The 18,536-nt window shown below is 38.4% G+C and overlaps 1 protein-coding gene across 1 annotated transcript; it reads left to right on the forward strand.

Annotated features, from left to right (window-relative positions):
- Positions 1–337: 337 nt before the first annotated feature.
- On the forward strand, positions 338–18,020 carry asip1 (agouti signaling protein 1). The gene is made up of 4 exons (XM_069169694.1): positions 338–655; positions 16,724–16,895; positions 17,051–17,100; positions 17,856–18,020. The coding sequence occupies exons 2-4, from the start codon at positions 16,730–16,732 to the stop codon at positions 18,018–18,020; spliced, it is 381 nt and encodes a 126-aa protein (XP_069025795.1). The 5' UTR covers positions 338–655; positions 16,724–16,729.
- Positions 18,021–18,536: the final 516 nt, after the last annotated feature.

The raw sequence follows: 18,536 nt of genomic DNA on the forward strand, positions 1-18,536 counted from the left end.
TGAGAGATCATCACAGACGGATGAAACAAATGGGAGTTGAGGATGGTTTTTTTCTCTTTTCTGTTGCAGAGGGCCCCAGTGGTAACACAAACCATTAACAGCACTTCACTGGACGGTCTGGTTCACATTTATCTGTCCATCCTTTTGCATAGTTTGACCCCCCCCTCTCCCCGCCCCCTCACCCCCCCCCCCCCCCCCCCCCCCCCCCCACCAGCCTACTGCAGCACCGTGTGGTCACGCCTCTGGTACAATCCTCCCAGTACGTCTTCATTATTAAGAGCAGAGCAAGGTAAGCAGAGATGAAAGGAGAAAAGTGAGGAGAGGAGGGAGAAGAAAAAAGAGGTGTTGGAGAAAAAGATTTTACGGACAGAGAGGAACAGAAGCGAAGGGAAAAAAAAGAAAGTGAGAGAAAACTAAGCAGAAAAGAAGATAGTTTGAGTGTAAAAAAACCCACTAAATCTAAGGTGAAAGTGTGTTGATGAAGGAAAGAGAAGAAGAAAAGGAGAGCGGTGACTTGTGGACCAAAGAAGCAAGAAAGAGGTGTAGCACAGAAAGGAAACAGGGGGGTTGAAAGAAGAGTGCACCGTTAAGACATAGCAGAAAGTGAGAAAGTGAGTTGGGACATACTTGACAGACAGCTGGCCTGGAAACACAGGTAAGACAAAATGGACATTTTATCTCTCCATGTTATTTTGCTTAAACTGTTCCAGGGATTTGTTTTTGAGTGTAGAAAAATGCATGCCGAGGAAATTACAACACTCTGGGCATGTATTTAGGATAATTCTTTTGAAAACATACATCTTTTATGAGCCGGATACTTCCCTTTTGAGCTTGTTAAAAAAACGTGTTTTTTTGTTTTGCCTTGTGTGCCAGCTGCGTTATAGAGATTTCCCCGAGCTGTGGCGAAATGCATCAGGCACAAATTCACATTACCCGCATGAAATACATCCCCGGGCCCATTGACGTAAATGAAATTAGCCATTTACTTGCTGAAATGTAGAAGTCCGGTTCGCCGTGTTCAATATTTGGACACAAAACTGTGACATTACTTTCAGTGGTGTCGTTCACGCTCGGTCGCCGATTTAAAAAAAGAAAAAAAAAAAGGTGGAACGAGATCGACCGGCTGTAAACCGGGAACCGAGTGCTGAAGCTGTCATTGCGAGCTTCTGCCACGGAGTCACACCTTTATATCGTGTTATCGGGTCGACTGGGTGGTTTTTAATGTCAGAAAGAAACACAGCAGCGGTTTTCCTGATTCAGTGAGAAGAAAAATCACAGTCTGTCCTCGGCACATTCCTCGGGGATCCGTCGGTCAACAGCCCTGTCGGGAGGAATACAATACACGTGGAAAAGATAAGCTGTCGTATGTTTGCGTTTATTGAAAAGTCCTTTGGAGAGCTGTTGGCTGAACGCCACGGTATTCTGGTGTCAGAGTCGAAGCTGCTGAATCGTATTTCTACACTTAATATGAAGACTGTGTCTTTACACACATTTACATTCACCCATGTCAAATATCAGTCCACTTGTAGTTCCACAAATATAGTCATCGTGTCTTATCGCCATAAATCAAATGTTTTTTTCGTGACCCGTGGAAACCTGTAGTTAGCTGCCAAAAGTGATAAAAACATCACGTTCCTCATATCCAATACAACTTTTGTTGATACGTCATAACCGTAATCATAATGTTTGTAAAAGAAAAACAACTTAAAGTTCCCCCTGACTATCAATCAAAATATGTTGAAATTATTGATCGTATTGCCTTAATAACAGTACCGAACACAGAAGAATTGTCCGCTGTCTTGCGCATTCCATTAAAAAAGTAAATACAAATAAACCAGAAGTAAAATGTCTGCGAGGATTTTAGTTTTTGAAGTACTTCTTATTTTCAAACTGTTGAATTTTTGACACATTAAATCGCATGTCTTCAGTTCTGCTCACAGCTTTGGCCTCTTAAACAGATGATTTCTCACAATTTATTACTTGTCATATAATTTAAACCATAATTAAAAATGCCTTTAGTATTTAATTGAGATTTTTAAAAACAATAACAACACAATAAAGCTTTATTGTCCGTACCTGCTGTGAAACCTCCAATATGTTGTTGTCAGCGGGGATTCTGGGAAAATGATCACATTTCAATCAGCAACTTGATGGTTGATTGAAATGTGATTGCTGCAGGTGCTCGTCACTCACACAGGCACTAACCTCCTATTGACATGAGTCACATGACAAGAACATGTTTAACATAATCTTTTTATCTTTTTGATGGAACGAAAAGAAAAAAACAAAGTGCTATAAAGTAATTTATAAATAAATGTTCACAGGAAGAGTTTTAATAATAAAACAGTTTCCTTTAAAAAAAATAAAAACACAAAAAACCCAATCTTTTCTGCTTGGAAAAGAAAAACCTAATTCTTTCAACTCTGTCACATTAAAGAAACCAGATTACTTTGAGAAAACAAGTCAAAGCGTCTTTTTGAAGTGTTTCGAGGATTCACTGCCACGCGTCGTCATTCGTCCCTTTTCTCCCCCACAGATCTTCACTCTCGGCACATTTAGAAGTCATTTAAAGACGGAGTTACTTGTCGTACGTGGCCGTGAACTTAACTTTCTTCTGGAGAGGTCCAGAAATCAGAAATCAGGTTTTCTCTACCGCAACTTCCAAAACCACATCTTCTTGTTGAGAGAGGTGTGCTTGGTTTTTTTTTTTTTCTTCTTTTTTTTTTTTCCATCACTGTATCAAATATAAACACAAAAACTAACCGAATTGGTCCGCGTCCGCTTCTCTCCAGGCATCCGTGGCGCACAGCTGGACCGTCGTCCAAAAACAATAAATAAATACGCCACTTCACCGTGATGTTCGCACTCGCTGGTTTCCTTTACAGCAGCAGACGTGCATCGGTTTGGTTTTGATTCAACTCCGCGGTCGCTCTCCTGCTGCCAGAAATGCTGACCGAAGGATTAGATGTCTAATGACCTGCTGCTTGACACAGTCCCCGCACAGTTTCCTCCTGCACCAGTAACTTAAGAACAACGGAACCAGCTGTTGTAGAAACACCAACGAGCCTTTTGTTCCTCTTGTTGGTTTTGCTCTTTTCTTGAGGGGGTTGAGGTTTAAGATTAGAAAAATCCAGAAATGTGCATTTAAACCTTTTTTGTTGTGTCATATTTGCAAAGTGTCAATCATAACGCCAAGCTTAAACATGGTGAACTGTCGTTCCCCCCCCCCACACACATTAGTGTGTGTGCTAATTGTGTGGTCTGCAGTGGCCACCAATTGAGTGCGTGACATTTATCCAATAAATCCTTCGTGGGATGTCATTTTCTGATTGGTTCTGACGTGTTGTTCCGTTAAACAGACTGATTGAATATGTCAGTAAAAAACGTTTTTTTTTTTTTTTTTTTTTTAAATGGTAATGAACGCTCAGCTGTGTGTGTTGACGGAGAACAGCAGGTGGATGATGAGAAATGAAAAACATTTGGAAAATTGGATTATCGACGGGATCCATGGAGTGCGACAGATTTTATGATCCTTATGAAATCAAGTTAAAACAGTAGCAGGTTGATCACACAGGTTGTATGTTTTGATTTCACGTCTCATCGTGAAAACTCTTCGGTTTCAAGGTGTTGACTTTAAAACGCGGCGGCAGAAGAGAAACCTTCAGATCGAAGTCTCTACGGCAGGAACGGAGCGTCGTCTATATCACATCACTTGGCGAAATTAAACTCTTTCTGTTGCGCATCTATTTTTAAAACGATGTCCCAACTCAACCCCACTCCCCCCTTTTCTTGTGGGGTTTTAATATCCCGACAAGAGAAATGAAACATCAACAGTTTGTGGAGTGGAAAGGCCGCTCTGATATGGTGGTTGCTGTGAAAGAAAAACAGCAGCGGTAAAATCGTTATTAAAATCCTCAAAGCCTTGAAACATCTTAAATCCTAGCATGTTTATAAAGTAATAAAACTATAAAAGAACTTCAGATAATGTGATTAACTTTCTCAAATTCTTTGCTGATTCCAATAATTTACATCAGCCGCGACAGACAAAAGCAGTTTGGAGCGGTTAAAGATTTCTGCAGGTAGACGTGACGGATATTAAAACCTTCGACTGGCCGGTCGAGCCTCCTTAAGTTATCGTCGCCGCAGTTATTTTACTTTTATTCATTTCTACGTTCATAAGGCCTGAAAACACGTCAAGAACTGGAAAATGTATAGGAGGTACTTTGAATAATACGGTTTTTTTTAATGTAAAATAAATACACAAAAAATACTCAATACAGGAACAGAAATGTAATAATAATAATAATAAATAAGATTGTGAGACACGGTTTGACCTTCAATTTAAACAGATTTTAGGCCTTCAGAGGTCAAGTTCAAAACTTTGTAGATGCAAAAAAAATTGTTTTTCCCTGAAGTCCATCATTATCATAAAAATACACAAAATATCTTACAAATAAACAGAAGAACTACAACCAGAATACACTTAGAAGTGTCAACAGTTAGACAACCTGTCAAAATGTACTACCACAACTACCACAACGTACGAAGAAAACAATACGGTAAAAAAACAACCCTCAAATCGCCTCATGAAATGTTCTTTTTTTTTTTTTTTTTTTTTTTTATACAAGAAAATGGGTTATTGTTGGAACCCGCTGTGAATCGAAGGTTTCCAGCCATCACAAAGGAGCAACATGATGTTTACCTCTTAGGCTGCATGCGGTGAGTGATGAGTACTCAAAACGTACATTTCTGTCAAAATATTGCTTTTATTTTACATTGAGTCTCGTTCAAAACAGAAGTTAATAAATCTTAAGTTCTAAAGATGTGGAGAAATGCATGAATACAAATACAATTTTTTACATTTTTATAGCTTTGTTGTATATTTTTAGATGGGCCACACGTTTTCCCAAAACTTAAAAAAAAAACTTAAAAGAAGAAATTTGAAATCGCAATATATAGCTGTGTTTTCACTGTGGAGAACAAAGTGTCAAAGGTCCATCCAAAGCACAAAGAAATAGGAAGAATAGTAGTTCCCATATTTATTTGCATTTATATCAGGCTAACAAATGAGAAATTATGATTAAATTGGATGTTGTGTTTTAAATAATATTGAGAACCATATAAACTGCTGCTTTGCACAAAAGAAATTGCAATTAGTTTGAGACCTGAAATTTAAAGATGACACAAAAATAGATTATTTAATTTGATTAATGTTCAGGTTTGCTTTATTTTTTTTGGGGGGGGGGGGCAAAACACTGATAAAATATTAAATTAAAAAACACGCAGAGGAGTTGGAAGTACTGTAGTTTTAATCTCAGGCTGCCTAGAACCCCAAACAACAACAACAACAAAAAAAAAATTGAAGGTGGCTCGTTTGAGGAACAATAGTTTGATAAATTTACAGTACATTTTTGCTCCTCTGGATTTTAGAAGCTGGACAGTCTTCACTGTCACTGTTGAGAGATTTTACTGAGAAAATTCAACTCAAGCTGTGACAGTGTGCCAAAGCAAAACACATATCCTCCCAAAGGGCAGAAAAAAAAAATCCCTTGGCCTAATTCTTTGTTTGAAAGGCTTTTTTTTTGTCCTTTACATATGAGCAGCTAATGCTTTGTTGTGGCCATTATGCAAGATTAAGGTCACACGATGCTGTTCCTTTAAAAGTACATTTAAATAGCAATCGGTATATGGTATATTTTGAAGCCAGTATTTATTTATTTTCCAAAACTCCCCACAGAAACCCTGTAAAGCTTTTTTTTTTTTTTTTTTTTTGGTAAAACTTTTTTTTGTTTGTGCCGTTTTGGATAAAACAATTTAAATCTATTCTCAACTTTTAACTTCAGGAGGATAAGCAGTTATAGCAAATGCATAGATGTTACGCTTTATTCTTTGAAAAGTAAATAAAATGTAGTTACTAATTGTAAACAGGTAGTGGTGCACCGAATGACTAAAACACATTCTGGAAAATACAATAATGTCTATTTTACTGATTTGTAAGAGGTTTGTTTCGTGATTAATGGTGTTTTAATTGTTCAAATAAAATGAGTGTTTATTTGGCTCTGTTCCTCTCGGTTTGGTAAAATGTTCGTTTTCTGTTTTTTTCGCGGTAGAAAATGAACCCGAAGGTGAAATATTGGGGTGTGTGTTTTCCTGCTGATTCCGATTCATTTCTCCAACCAGAAAGGCAAAGGACTGATGCAGGCCCATGTGTGAAAGTGGGGCCAGCAGCGTCTTCAACAGAACTGATCAATTCAAAAAGGAACCCCCTGTGTTTATTGCCGATTTCCATGGGGATGGAAATTACTGAAAATTATTTCAAAATGAGAACCAGGCCGCCGGGCCGCTCTGATGTTATTCTTTCTCCAGTTCCAGCACGATTTCCTCGACAAGTTCCTTCAGAAAATGTGAGTGTGTGTCTGTGTGGAAGATTCTTGGATTGATTTCTACCCAGTGCAAGTCAGATGTTTGGTCTCGGTGTGGCCAGAAAAGAACATATTTGATATAAGAACTGGTCTGGGTAAGATTGTCTGGTTAAAACAAATTTCAATCTCCCTTTTCATAGATCACAGTGCCATCATACGGGGATATACATAGTTTGTTATTACTGGGGTTTAGCAACTTGTTTAAAATTCAGAAATTCATTTTTTTTTCATCGCTAATTATATTAAAATAATTATATGAACATAAAACCTGCTGTTTGATAGTGAGAGCCAATTCTTTAAAACACTGTAACTGAAACAGATAGCACCTCCTTTCTTTACTGTAATATACCAAAAGTGTGCCGAATCTAATGAAAGAGTGCAGCAATTAAGAATGACTCAACAGAAAACACGATATCAGAGAAGAAATAAGGAATTTGATTAATTTTCCTCTAAAAACCACTGTGATGGAAAACAATTGATTCACCAACATATGTTTTTTTTGTAGTTTTATGGCTATATAATTTAATCTTTAACCAAAAAGCGGTTTCTTGTGCGTTTCGTGCAGTTATGCCTTTAGTTTCAGCATGCACATACGGTTCATACACACATCCAGTTTTGTGTAATGGATGTGGCTATGCAAAGAATGTGTTTCTTGTCAGGGAGCGTTACCATGTGTGCGTATGTTGACCAGTTTAAGTGGTACGCAAAGTACATAATGCACTCAGTATGTGACAAAATGGCAATGTCAAGAGGCCGAACTAGCAGCTGAACACAAGGAATGTTCAGAGTCCGAGTAGTTTTCCACGACGATGTAGAAAGTTAACCAAATGTGCGCCTTCTTTTTATTTCAAGATTTCTTGCAGCAAAAGTATTTTAAAATACATTTAGTTCTTTTTCGGTAAAAGTACAGTGTTGCGTTGTATAACAAAGACTGTTCCTACTCCACACTTCGCTGCATGTACTGCATAGACTGAAATATATATCCTTGAGTCTTGAGAAATTTTCATAATTTCGATGTAAATTATATGTTGTCAGATTGACATGAATCTAGTTGCATCACCGTTGTGAGGCTGAGACTCAGGGTGTTGTTGTTAAGGAAAGGTTTATTGAGTCCATGGGGTTGAGGTGAAGGGGTCGAAGGCTGACCAGATGCGTGATGGCAGATGGCGTGGAAGCACAGGCTAAAGAGGGCACAGCGAAGGTGGTGGCTGGTCAGAAAGCAGGTAGTGAGGTTGTGATCCTGAACAAAGAGACAATAGTAGGCATAAAGCAACGCGAGCAAACACCGGGAAGAAAATGTGGGAACACAAACGGCACAAGTATTCCAAACCATGGAGGGCCACCAGAAGCCTCAGGAAGGACAGGGTGCAGGTAATGTCTGGTGAACTGATGAATTGGGAGGTGTGCGCCCACTGGAGGACCTGTGAGCGAACAGAGCCAGGAACAAACAGAAAATGGAGCCATTAAGTCTGCCAAGCTACGGATTCAATCTGTCCGGTTAAAGCAGCCACCACACAGGCTGACGGAAGGATGATGTTCGAAGGTGCCTGAACAGTGACGTACTCACGCAAGACAGCATCCGGGTTTCCTGGAACCCGAACTGTCCGTAAGAGTGAAGGAGAATCAGGCGGAGAATTGCACCAACGGGCCTAAACGGGACGTTAGGTGCCGAGCTGTCTGATTCTTATGGTCTTTTCAAACAAAGAATGGGTTTTCTGGTCCGCTGCGAACATCGCCCACATTTCTCCAAGTTCTATTTTATTTTCATATTTTTTGGGATCATTGGTGACAAGGAGGCTGTGAGGGTTTCTTTAAAGAATGATGACCAATGATCCCAAAAAAATATAAAAATATAGAAATAAAATAGAACTTGGTTGAACACAGCTGTGGGTCATTTTGACCCAAGGACAACACGAGGGTTAACAGCCTGGAACACAACAGAGGTCTTGGTGAGGCCAAAGGACCGAACAAGATACTCCAAAAAGTCCTTGCAGAGTATTAAAATCTGGTTTCCACTTATTGCCCTCCCAGATTTGAACCAGATGGTGGGCATTTCTCAGATTCAACTCCAAAAAGACCACAGCTTATCCTGGTGGCTTCAAAGGAGGGCTAATTAGAGAGAAGGGTTGCTTAGGGTGTTTTCACACCTACGCTGTTAAGTCCGGGTAATAAATACATTTTCCCCCTCGCTGCAACTCATTTGGGTGGGTGTAAACAGTAATTTTGCAGATCAAAACGACCACACTGACACCTTTGAGAAGCGGTGGTCTCGGTCTGGTCTCAAACAAACTCTGTTCCTGTTTTGTTTGCGTAATAACGGTGTCTTATTAGCTGGTCGTTATTGCTACAGGATTTAACTGTGAAATTCACCACATAAATGGAACTGATAATATTGTGGCTGATGTGTTGTCTCGTTCAGGGTTTTGAGTATCAAACAACTAGGTGCGTGGGTGTTAAAGTTGCAAGTGAATTTTGTGATTTTCGGGCTGTTCCTGCGACCTACCCGAGGGGTGGTCTGTTCTGTGTTTTTCTGAGTTCTTTAAATTGCAGGAGACAGCTTGTGGTTAAACTGGAGACTTGTGCTTACTTTAAAATAGTGCCTGCCTCATGACAGCTGCCTCTTTTTCTGAATCCCAACCAGACCATGTGCTGTTGAGGTAGTCAGAGAGCTGGAACAGAGGAATACCAACATAACAATCTCATGTGATACATATTCACGAGTGAGAACTCAAACCCAAAATTATTACTCTCGTATCCAAACGACACATTTACATACATTTGTATTTCTCTAAAACAAAAATTGTATTTTCATCTTGGGACCTAAGATTAATGTTTAAACCCCTAGATGGAAGCCAGAACCCAAAGAGAGAAGATCTAGGTGGACTAACAAGTAGGAAACTCGAGCTTTTTATTAAAAAAACAAAAAAACAAAACTGGAATGGAAAACCTCTGTGGTGTAAACAATTAAGGTGTCACCGATCAAGTGCAGTTTAGTATTATCACAAAAAAAATTAAGTGGAATATTGCAGTGTGTAAAAAGATCTGTGTAAAAGGAAAGACTTTGTAGGAGCTCTCCGTTCAGCACCACCTAACCACTACACCAGAAGACCTAAGACTAGTTTCTTTTCTCAAGAGAAAGCAATAACTTAATAACTCCTTGTTGCACTTGTGTAACTGTAGCACAGGTACATGTAAGCTACTGGACAAGTTCTTAGGAATAAAGGAGTGTTTCAGCTAAATACAATTTTGAATGAAAAAGTCAGCCACAAAAAAACACACGCAAAAAGTTCATAGTAGGTGGACGGCAGACAGGTTGCGCTTAAACCTTATTTGTCTACCCCCTTTTCTTATCCAGAATAGGTTAATTTAGGTACAGGTTTCTGGTTATATTTGTTCATGTTAATTTCAGTCTTAATTTTCCTCGGTAAACAGCCTTAATTCAACTGGTTGAACCAACTTATTTGAGCTGTTTTCCCCTTTAAGGTTAACGCTTTTTTTTCCCCCAGGTGAATAGGTAAGTACTCTAGAAAAGTCCTTCGTTTTTTAGATTAATTGACCTTTTAAGTGTCAACTGTACAGAAGAAACACATTAATCAAACATCAATATCAGTACTACACTGTCAATTACTGACAAAAAACACAGATGTAAAAGAAGAATATTCCTTTGAGTTTTCTTTTGTATTTTAGTTTAATTAGTTAAACTCAGAGTTATGATAAATCCGCAATCCTACCGCAACAGTGGCGAAGCACTATTTTGGGAGGTCAAACCAGATCTGGGTAATTCGGTTGATGGGATCTTTTTCAATCTTTGTAGGCTTGCGATCTTGGTGTCCTGTGTGCTGCCTCCCACAGCTACACACACACTGATGGAAAAACCCGACTCCACGTTCAACTTCCTGAAAACTCCCTCCATGGGAAAAAAAACACTGAAAATACATTCTCTTTGTCATCAATCAAAAGAAATTGGCTGTTTATTCCTGCAAAAGTAAATTTAAAAAAAAAGAGACAACGGTTTTTATCTCAATAAGAATTATAAACTCAAACAATTTCAAAAAAAGGGAAAATTCTTACAACTATTTGCCTTATTAAACAGAAGAATTAAAGCATACGCCTTATGAAATCAAGTTTATCTCTTTTCCCAAATTAAGACAAGTTTGAATTGGTAACACTTCACTCTAGAAACTCTAGGAAAGTAAACTCACCCAATATTTTCTTTAATCTTTCCACCACATCAACAATCATGAACTCCGGTTTGGTTTGAACAATCTCTTAATTCAAGCGTGTGATTATTCTGGCTCGACACGCCGCTCTTCTCTGCAGCTTCTCTCTGATATTTACTGGTCTCGCTCTGCTCTCTGCTAGTTGCACTGGGAAGGTGATGCCGAGGGGGAGCGGCACATTAGAATGGAGGTCATGGGTTCATACAACACGCTTTTTCTAACCTCCATTTAAAACTTGAGTCACGAAACCAACATGGGCGTGAGATCCTGACGTGTTTTTTAAGAATTGTTTCAAGATCACGAGTGAAATATTTTGCTCTTCGAAATTCATTAGATAATATCACATGTACGTCAAGATTGAGGAGAAACATTAGACATGGATGAACTGAGTCTAGATAAAATGCTCTTCAACCACATAAATTATATATCCTAGTAAGTATATCTTTGGTGATTTGCAGGTCAAAAGACGCATAAAGAAAAGACTCAATATGTTGTTAAACTTTGGCCTAAAAATGGTCTGGGATGGTTTAATGCTTCTCACAACAAAATACTGTGAAAATATGTTTTTTTTTCTTCCATATGAACTATTCCATAGTGTGCATCTCATATCTGGAGACCATCTTGTCAACCAGCCTTTACGCTTAATGTTTTGCCTGCACATATTTTTGTCGCTTGTTAACTTTCCCACTGTCATTGTTTCACCTCGACATGTAAATCATGACGCTTTGAAATGTATCTACATGCTAAAGTGTGGCTTCCAAAACCTCGAGAAACAGCCACCCTGATCCTCTGCTAATGTTTTCATTAATGCAGGGCGGGGGTCAACTCAAGGTGGTTTGAGGTGCTATTTGACGAATCCCATGCGGTAGACGGTCTTGCTCGAAGTTTGCGCTGCTTTCAAAAGGTACTACTAGCTGGTCACGGCACACAAATACATTTTTGGAGTACCAAACCCCAAAACCTCTTGTGGGCATTGGAGGCGGCTGTAAAGAGTTTGTGGTTTCCTGCTTCATGAAGTAGACTTACTGTGGTCAGCTTGGATCCGTGGATTCCAAAGTAGTCAAAAAGGAAAATTGAATCAAAACGTAAAATCCCATAAGTGAATAAATATATGGTCCACAATGTGTCTGTTTATTTTTCCACTTTTTGTTTTTAGTAATTAGAGTTGCAGCATTTTCCAAGAATCAACTGGCTCTTCATTTTTTCCAGATTGAACTTGGTACTTTTATAATTGAATTTGGTACTATTGGAAGACTTTTAGGTAGTGCCTGTATTTTCGCAGCCAATTTCCCCACCAATCATTGTGTTCCTGGATAAGGGTTGCCATTAGAGCTGATCAATGGGAGCGGGACACCCTATGATCGGTTGAAAAAAGTGTAAGCTGCTGTGATTGGTGCTTTCAATGTAAATGAATTTGTCTTTGACCACACCCCCATCCCTAACCCTGCCTCCCCTTTGAAATTATCATTTAGCACCTTCTATTTGGGACAAACAATTTAGACCTGAAATTCTATAATGGAGTGTGATAACAATTATTAGGGTGCATTGGGAGAAGGGGCTGAGTGGGCTGAGCTCCTGTCCTAAAATCAAAAAATATATAACTGTATTTGTACAAATCATTTTCCCCATGAGTAAGTAAAACAGTTCAGTTCAGTCGAGGTTTATTTGAACTCTGCCAACTTTAGATTTATTACTTTGTTTAACACCTTTTAAATCGTCCTTAATCCACATGAACGGTTTCCTTTTTCCAGCAAATATTCAACAATAAGTCACTTTGTCACTTTCTGCCAGGAACTGAAAGTAAAAAAAAAGACATTAAAATGTATGTTCACTCAACAGTTCAAGGACAAAATGTTGTTTTACTCTTTAGTCCCACAAATACACCATAAAACAGAAGGGTGTTGATGTCCTTTTTTAATTAAAAACCTTTGTAAGTCTGTAAATCCCTGACAAAAACAATCATTCACAAATGTTAAAAATTTGAATAAAAAGTTTAGAGGCTAAAAGTGCAACCCAACTCTTTCAAGTGGTTTCCTCGGTTTGTCTCTACATTAAATGCAGCCTTAATAAAATTACCATGAATGAAATATGCTCAGTGAATTCACTGATGGCACACTAGTTTTCACAATAGCCTTTTAAGCACTTGTGAAAAGTTAAATCAGAAATTTATAGTAAAAGTACTGCAGCAAAGTGGTGATTATTCACTACTTAAAAAAAAAAAAAAAAAAATTTCAATAAACATTGATAAGCCGTGATTACCAAACCTAACCTTTAAATGATTTAAGGTTTTGAATCTATTTAGAGTGGTTGCTTTTTCTTTTTTTTGTCTATCCTCGTATAAAACAAGGATTGCACCCAACGAGCTGGAAACCACAAACTAGTCTCGACTTCGAAAACAAAGAGATGATGTTTAACAGCAAAAATTTAACTACCATCAAAGAAAATTACAACAACACTTGAGCATTGGAACGGCAGAAAAAACAAGTGAAAGAAATAACACAGATTTTGGCTGAACCTCCCCGTTGGCCTGGAAGTGACAACTGTTCCCAGCAGCTCAAACTACACTTGCAAAAGGGCTCCTGCGTAGCATCATCCTGTAACAGTATTACCAGAAATTAGCATATGATCATTGTGAGAAAGGAAACCGAGTCTCTCATTTGTTGCTCTATGCGCCGCTGATACTGCGTGGCCGTTTGATTTTCCGATAAGAGTTATCGTAGAGACGGAAAAACATTATTTCTGAATGTTAACTCTGTGTTATTTGGCGGTAAGACAGAAACCCGATAGAACTGTGTAAAAAGTTCCCACTTGTAGAAATAGTATTTAATTCATTTGTACAACACTGAAATACAACAACATAAAACGGCAGAGAAAGGCTGACCTAAACCTGAGCTGACAGTAATAGCAGTAGAGTATCTACTACATCTTCTCCAGAACAAAGTCAGGAAAAATGTTGGCACTCCACAGCCAAACTAATCATGTTTTGATCTTTTATATTCCCATATTTAAATAATTACACTTTTACATCCAAAAGGAGGTCCTCTAATTCCACATTTTTCCAGTCTTAGTATACTTGTAATGGCAGCACATGTACAGTATGTTTCATATTTTTTGGGGTGGTTCTAGAGTTCATCACCATCACAAATACACATGCTGCAATCCAAAAGAACAGCTCAGCTGTAAATTCTACTTTTTCGAGATAATTCTGATTTATGTTTATTAGTCAGGTCATAGTGGGTGGTTTTCCATCATTAATGTTAACAGGGTGGTTATAATATTACCATCACATTTCAATATAATGCGATCCAGTAAACCACCACTACGATGCCAATATAAACATAAAGCTGATTTATCACCTTTTTAATAAAGTGCTTGGCAACTGTGGTCCAGCAAGGTAGGGCTCCTTAGTAACATCTAGTGTCAGAGGTTACAGCTGTTATATCCACAGTGGTATTTAAATTAAATGAAGATACTTTTACCTAAAAGAAAATAGAATTTGTCAAGTGCCTTCTGTGCTGTCAACTGTTTCGGGCAACCAACAGATGACTAAAATAGAAAATAATAGCTATATTTTTAGAAAAGCCAAATACACACACATCACTTGAAAAGAAATTGATATACAAAACAATTTCTAATTAGTTTTGCATTCGTTTAAAAAACACTTGAGAAGTATAACTGATGATGTCATGTACATGTTGATAACTCTATGCAGAATCATCTGTGCATACTTGTTTGACAACCAGATAGCTATTAGAAAACTGAGCTGAAGTTTCAGCCTTGAAATACTTCGGTTAATTTAAGTAAATATGGAAATCATTGTCATGTTATAAAAATATTCTCTTTGTAGTCTGAGATTCCCACTCTCGATGTTAAAGAAACTGAATTTACATCATTATTTTGTAAAATGTTCATCCTGTCAACCCTCCAATTTCATGTCATTTCATTAGTTTGTATAATTTCACATGCTGCTGGAATAAATGTGAGGCGATTTCAAACTTGATAGCTGAAGCATGAAAACATCGCTGAATAACAACACGTGAAGCCGATAAGCTACAAATACTCAAGTGACGTTTTGGATGCAATTCATACACGTAGTTGAAAACGTCCAAGTAAACTCTTTCTTTTAAATATATTTTAATGATGATAATAGTAACAATAAATGGATTAAATGGAAACTTATGTTTTACTTTGGAGCTCTTCATTGGTGGGGCCGGTTCCGAGTATCCAGGAAAGCTGGGATACATTCAGTTGATTCAGGTCAGATAGCGGGTAATTTAGCCACAGATTTCTGGTCTGTGTTAAAATGTTTCTATGTCTGATACCCAAGTGGATCCAAGTAGATTTCACTCTTGGCAGTGACTCTTGATCATATATTTATCCGATCATTTTTTGCTACTTATCTGTGGACGTGTTCTCCACAACGTCTTCCAACACCTCCTCAGGAGATTGTGAGGCGTTTCCAAGCCAGATGATATATATACTTCCCCCTCCCACCCCCTAGTGAGTTCTGGGTTTCATACATACATTCTGGAAAAGTGAATCTCCTCAACTGGCTCCTTTCAATATGAAGGAGCAGCAGGACTACTTTGTTCTCCCTCTGAATGTCTGAACTACTTACCATATACAGTATCTAACGATGAAGCCGGTGCTCGAGACCTTTCGTCATTGCTCCTGCCAGTGTAGGTGCATGAGCGATGGGTCTAATTATCTGTTTAGTACTGTTGTCTATTTGAACCTCTAAATGGGAATTAACAAGAGGGAACAGCTGACTTTCATTACACTGGCTTCCTCTATATCTTTGAACGTCCAACTAGTAACTACTTCAACATCTGCATCCGCTTTTAAAGGATTGAAATGCTCTGACTTTAAAAAACTCTTGGTGCTATTGTTTGGTGGCCCAGGAAAAAAACGACTGGATGTTACAATTTTAATAAAGTAAACCAGTCAAAGCCATACTAGACAAAGCAGAAACTATTAACTACTACTTTTTTTTCCTGCAGCTGCACCCAAAATCAGGATCGGTGTTCATTTCTACACTGAGGCAATCGTCATTCTGATCTTTTGCTGCCAGCCATAGTTGAGGTGATCTGCAAGCAGCAGCACTGATGGGACCGGTGGCAATATTATCCAAAGACAACAAATGTCAAGGAACACATGCATAAAACAACAAGAGTTGAGAACCACCATTACCAGGACGCATCGGGGACCGGTTATGTTCCCAACAAAACACCACCTGACATTTGTTCGGTGGATTTTGTGGTTAACAACACATTATACCAATTCAAAGCACGACTGAGACTCACCGTAAACCTGCTTACAAAATTCCAAGAAAATAAACCGCTGATGTAATGCTGAGGTCAGGGAAGTGACTCATACAGACCTAAACATTGATTTTCCCCTCGTGTTCTTCGATAATCTAATCAAATTTTGGTCATCTGTTAAACCATGACAGAACATTACCGTAACAAAGGATCAAACAACAGATGGCGTGACAACATGCCGTAGAGCACAAAAAAAATGCCTCTAAAAATAATGAAGAGGCCAAAGAGAAATTTTCTGGATAGCAATGTGTTGATTTTTGCTACCTCGCAGTGACTCCATGAATGTCAACGTTGGCTACATTGATTCCAGACTGAAATATCTACTGAATGGATCAAATTTTGTTTTGTACAGTCTGCCCCAGAGGATGAAGCTTAATTACTTGCCGAGCTTCCAGATTTTTACTTCATGCCCCAGGAGTTTGAAATTTTGGGGTTTGAGTGATGTGTCCTGTCAACATTTGGATGGCTTGGCATAAAATTTGGTACAATCATTCAAGTTTTCCAGAGGACGAACCCTAAAGATGTTCTTTTAACTGTTCAACTCGTGCCATCACCGGGAAAAATATTTAATTTTGGAAAACCTAATGTTCAGTAGTTCAAGTTTGATTCCAAATGTTATGTTTGCTTTTTGCTTAAATCCATGGTGAAATTGTAAATAACAACTAAATGTGCTTGAAGTGTATTTTTTTTATGATTTGATTTTTACTTTAAAAAAACAGACATTACCAGCTATCTATTGTTGCGTTTTGTTTTTTTATAGAGAAAGATGCACGCCTCCCTGCTGCTTGGCTGCTTTGTCTTCGCTGTGACAGAGTACTTCCGTGGTTCTGCCCACATGATCCCTGATGAGAAACTCTCCTCCAATAGGGTTGTTGTATCTAACGTTTTGTCTCCAAACGTAGGATTACCCTCACCCCCGGTGGTCATTGTAGGTAAGTTTGCAAGTATATAAACTGTAGTATTTACACTTTAATTTGTAACATTTGGATTTCTGCCAGTATCAGTTCAGGTCCATTTATCACCCTGTATGGTGATGATACAGGGTTTTTTTCTGCAAGTATTTATATTCTCTGACGTTTTCTTTTAGAGTTACCGAAATCACCGAGGAAGAACAAGAGAACAAAGAAACAAAAAAAGGTAGGCCTGGAAAAAGTTGCTAAAAGTGTGTCATGACAATTAATTCAGAAATTGTGATAGCAGTATTACTTAAGAACACAAAGTTAATCAATATGTACAAATAATCTCACATTAAAAAGTCTTGTGATGCTGATTGTGGTCGTTACCATGAGGTATGATTGAAGGTTTAGAAAAAGCAAAAAATTTGATTTCTGAGTTTACATTTTTCCGTCACATACTGTTGCTAAAATCATGAAATGAACTTCCACAATCAAACATGCTTCTTAATCTGTCACAATGCAATCATACGAGGATTTTTAGTCAAAATATGTTCTAATTTTAATTTTTTTTTTTGTTTTGTTTTTGTTTTTTTTTAACCCTGAGAGGCCCTCAGCCAACATCACTGTCCTTTAGAGGCTCTTAAAGTTAAAGAGAAGATACTGTAATTATTTCAAACTAGAGGCATCTATTCATTGTTATCAACCAGGCGAACTGCTTTCACACTGTGCTCAGCTTCATTTTAAATTCATGTTCAGGATCCCAGATTCCAGATGGTATATACTGTACCTCCTGTAGGTGGCATATACTTGTACTCTTGAGATGCTATCTCCCCCTAAAGATCCTCTGCCCCCTAAAATAGACCAAAAAAAATGGTTTGTGGTGGGTCGCCAAAGGTTAACACATTGCTGTTATTTATGAATATTTACTGTGCCTTACAGCAAACAGCTGTAAGATCTCGTGTATTATTACGTCTTCTCCCTCTCTCTTTCTCTCAGAACAGATTTGGTGTGAAGAAGCGCCCCCCTCCCCCTGCTCACTGCATTTCCCTGGAGGAAAGCTGTAAATCTCCGGGCAACGTGTGCTGTGATTACTGTGCTTTCTGCCAGTGTCGGCTCTTCAGAACTGTCTGTTACTGCCGAATGGGCAATCCTCGCTGCTGAACAGCCATCTGCGGCCCCCGGCCCGACTCTTAACGGCTACCGGAATAAAACGTCATGCCAGAGCAAACCACTTGCAGTGAAAACCTTAAGGGGGGGTGGGGTGGAGGGTGAGGGAGTCGGGGGGTGGGAATCGGTCCTTGCCCCTTGGTTTGCAGTTTTGCCTAAAATTCACTGCATGAAAGCACTTTATCAAAAAAAGGACTGCGCCATAGTGAACTTTCCTAAAATCGTACAGGGTATAATTCTAGTAGCACTGCCATTAAACTTACAAATACAAGTTGTAAAACAAGTTGTACTTTGAGCTTTTAGCACACACAGGTAGAATTTATCCGCTCATTTTATATATTGCTTTATTTTTACACATAAAGAATGTGCAACATATTTACAATGGAGTATTACATATTTTAAGAAGCTTTGTAAGAATGAAATGCTCGTACTATGTTTTATGACTGTTTATGGTTTATTCAGAGTGTAGTCCACGGGACAGTTATCAAGCTTTTTTATGTAATGCTACCT

Source organism: Embiotoca jacksoni, unplaced genomic scaffold (assembly GCF_022577435.1).
Source record: "Embiotoca jacksoni isolate LCO1_2020_lvr unplaced genomic scaffold, fEmbJac1.0.p SCAF_46, whole genome shotgun sequence".
Taxonomy (NCBI): Eukaryota; Metazoa; Chordata; class Actinopteri; family Embiotocidae; genus Embiotoca; species Embiotoca jacksoni.